The sequence below is a fragment of the Solanum pennellii genome, chromosome 12, assembly GCF_001406875.1.
Source record: "Solanum pennellii chromosome 12, SPENNV200".
Taxonomy (NCBI): Eukaryota; Viridiplantae; Streptophyta; class Magnoliopsida; order Solanales; family Solanaceae; genus Solanum; species Solanum pennellii.
This window is the reverse complement of record NC_028648.1, coordinates 3,939,346-3,943,004: the sequence shown is the minus strand read 5'-3', so window position 1 is coordinate 3,943,004 and position 3,659 is coordinate 3,939,346. Positions and strand designations below refer to the sequence as shown.

Below are 3,659 nucleotides of genomic sequence, written 5' to 3'. Positions count from 1 at the left end.
GAAGATAGTATGGAAGAAGACGAGGAAGAGGAAGAGGAAGAGGAAGAAGACGAGGAAGAAGAAGAAATCGTGAATGAGTTAGAAATAGGAATGGAGTATGATATACATGTGCTTGATCAAGGCAATCATCAAACAAGTGGAAGAAGGACTAGAACAGCTCGAATGCAAGTGAATACTAACTATATTCGTTACATTATTCAAGTGCCTCAATCCATTCTTGATGACACCTATACTGATGAAATTGAAGACGAAGAAGAAGAAGAGGTGGTTGAGGAAGAAGATATGTCTGAGTATTTTGAAAAAAGTACATGTTATGTTACTTGTGTTATGGACATAGACGCCAACGAAGATGATGAGGAACAAGATGCATGTGCTATCTGCTTACTTGAATATAAAGAGGAAGATAACATTGGCACACTTCAATGTGGCCATGAATTTCATGCTGAGTGCATAAACAAATGGTTGCAGAGAAAAAAATCATGTCCTTTTTGTAGAGCTTCAGTATTGCCCACAAACACATCACTGTCTGACATTATTCTGTAATGATTCACTTTGCAATCACAATTCACCTTTTTTTAGTCTTTTACCTCATTCTTTATTCTAGTTTTTGGCCATGTAATAATTGACATCTATAACACTTTCAATTGAGTTCTGTGAATACTTTTTGGCCTTGTCACCTGTTTATGTCATATATTGTTCGAAAAGAAAGGCGAAGTAATAAGCCAAACAGTCAATACTCTTGTATAACACAAACGGAGCATAAGGAATTGAAAATATTTCTCAATTCACAATAAATCAAACAATCAATTACAAGGCAGGATAAAATGTGTTAATAGTTTCATACACGTAGCACGATTCAGAATCTTTTTGAAACAAATATACCCTATTTTGGAGGTCCATAAGCAACAGCTAATACAATAAATCATTGACCAATGGAAGCAAAATAGAGAAACAAGGATAAAGAATGAAGCTAATTTGGATAATATTCAATCTTGGGGGTGCACTCAATTCAACAATGTCTAGTTATCCAGTGAATAAAGCTATTAGTGCTAAGCAATTCATGTGGTTAGAGGTTGACGTACAAATGTCATGTGAAATTCAGCTCAAAACAAAAAGAATCTCTTCCGCGGTGTAGATTACTCTTTGTTCTAAGCAGAACAGCACCCAGCTTTCTTTACTTCAGAAACATCATCCTTGCCTCCAACATTTATCGTCTGCCCCTTGGGAACTGCTGCCGGGTCATCTCCTACTTCAAGAGCTTTCCTGCTAACAACGCGGTGTATTTGAGTGAGCACTTCTGTGAAGGCACTTTCAACGTTCATGGACTCCAAAGCGGATGTTTCCATGAAAAATGTACTTTCCTTCTCTGCAAATGCCTGGGCATCCTCAGTAGAAACAGCACGCAGATGACGCAAATCTGCCTTGTTACCCACCAGCATTATGACAATGCTAGAGTCAGTGTGATCTCGGAGCTCTTTTAACCATCTCTCTACATTCTCAAAAGTTACATGACGGGTGACATCATAGACAAGCAATGCTCCAACAGCTCCTCGATAGTAGGCACTCGTGATTGCGCGATATCTTAAGCAAAGAGATACAATTGAGAAAATTAATATAATACAACGCATCAAATCAAAACATTTCCATACTGGAAAATAAGATACACAGTGACATGAAAATCGTACCAGGAAAAAGAAGATGAACACACAATATTTATAGGACCTTAAGACTGTTAAAGTTTATAGAAACATGGAAAAGTCAAGGCTGGAAAACTAATACAACAATCGATATGAAAAGAAAGTCAAGGCTGGAAAACTACTACAACAATATATAGGAGAAGATGAGGAATGAAAAGAGTCTCATAGTAATTAGTACACAAACTTATTCATAACAAGAACATGATCACATCTAATTTCGGACTTCAAAATGAACAAGGACTAAATCATTTCAAATATCAATGTTACCCTAATGAATGCAAATAAGGAAAAAAAACATTGCATCTTAAATCCATGATAAAAAATGCGAACACTGACATAATTATGCAGGGAGCAGTAGGGTGGCAGTACTTGTATTTTATTTTTGAAAATGAGTAGGGTGGCAGTAATTTTAAACTCAAAAGTTCAGTATCGTAGCGTTGATCATCCTAGTTAATCCCCTGGATCTTTTGTTTGAGGAAAACAACGTAAAAGCCATCAAACTACATGACTATTTCATAAAGCAATGTTCAAGTTGATATGATGCTCAGAGTTTAGCAAAGTCAAAATTTCTCTAAAGCTTAAAACACATATGGGAAAGACACTTGCAACGCTTAGCCACCAAAGCAGATGCCAATGTATGACACTTTAGACACGACCAGCTTAAGACTAGTTGTTTTTTATAAGTAATCTTCTTAAGCCTATTGTTTTTCCTTTTAGCTTTCTGACATCACCCATTTCTAGATCAGTCAACTGAAAGCCCTCTTTGACGGGTATCATTGGAGGAGGCAGTAGAATACATTAAAAGGGAGATAAGAGAAGGAGAGCAAACAGAACTTGAAATCCTTTCTAGCCTGGGTTTACAGTTCAATTGTGAAGTGTTCTTAGTGACAATAAGGGGGGTGAACTTGTTCAGGACAACAAACATGGAGAAAACCGGTCTTTGATTTCTGAGGATGGTCTGTCCAATTCTCTTGCCCTCCGATTACGAATTGGTGCAAGAACAACAAAAGGCAGTGGCTTTTCCCTACGCAAATGACTATGATCTCCAAAAAATTATTCAGACAGCGAACTCCTAGCAGTTCCGCACTTCCTACTCTAACACTCTTAGAGTTTTTACAGTTCAGAGTAATCAACACACAAAAATTGGAAATTGACATTTTTCTGCAAAATATTTAGGTGGCATTCGTTTCAACAAAAATCATTTGCCAAAACCTGAAAGAAATTTTCTTTCAACCAATGGCAATCAGAGAACATTTCAACATTTTCTGAAACAATTGTACACGGAAACAGCCTCTCTGCCTCCCAAGGTAGGGGTAATGTATGTGTACACTATCCTCACCCGACCCTACTTTATGCAATTACACCGGCGTGCCATTGTTGTTGCTCTACTGGTACAATTGGCACTCATTAGTAAACCTAACGGATATATCAGATCTGACTTTACCACAAAAACTATACTACATAACGTCAATTATTGCAAATCGATTTTGTATCAGCATTTCAGATCTCAAATATTAACATATTATTCTAATATCTACCGCAAATGCTAATCTATCCAATATAGAATCAAAAATTCAGAATTGAGTAATGAAATAATGGAGATACCGTTCCTGACCGGCAGTATCCCAAATCTGAGCCTTGACAACCTTATCATCAACACGAATGCTACGAGTAGCGAATTCAACGCCGATCGTTGACTTTGACTCCAAACTGAACTCGTTACGTGTAAATCTGGATAGAAGATTAGATTTTCCGACGCCGGAATCGCCGATCAACACCACCTTGAACAAATAATCGTAATCGTCGTCCGATCTGTACGCCCCCATTACTGGTGGTCTCTCAATACGTTTATATATATATATATATGATATATGTATGTATAGAGAGAGAAAATGAAGAAGAAGAGAGATGAAGGATTAGAGAAGAAGATGCAGAAAGTGGGGGAGTGGGGTTTAGGGGGGG

At 37.4% G+C, this 3,659-nt stretch overlaps 1 protein-coding gene across 1 annotated transcript; it reads right to left on the bottom strand.

Annotated features, from left to right (window-relative positions):
- Nucleotides 1-767: 767 nt before the first annotated feature.
- Nucleotides 768-3,653, bottom strand: LOC107007556 (ras-related protein RABA1f-like). The gene is made up of 2 exons (XM_015206226.2): nucleotides 3,303-3,653; nucleotides 768-1,581 (listed from the first exon to the last, which is right to left on the bottom strand). Exons 1-2 carry the CDS (start codon nucleotides 3,521-3,523, stop codon nucleotides 1,149-1,151), a joined length of 654 nt encoding a protein of 217 aa, XP_015061712.1. The 5' UTR covers nucleotides 3,524-3,653; the 3' UTR covers nucleotides 768-1,148.
- Nucleotides 3,654-3,659: the final 6 nt, after the last annotated feature.

Coding starts and splice junctions, on each gene's coding strand:
- LOC107007556 (XM_015206226.2), bottom strand. CDS start 3,523: ATGGGGGCGTACAGATCGGACGACGATTACGATTATTTGTTCAAGGTG. Junction 1,582..3,302: donor GATACTGCCGGTCAGGAACG/GTATCTCCATTA, acceptor TCTTTGCTTAAG/ATATCGCGCAATCACGAGTG.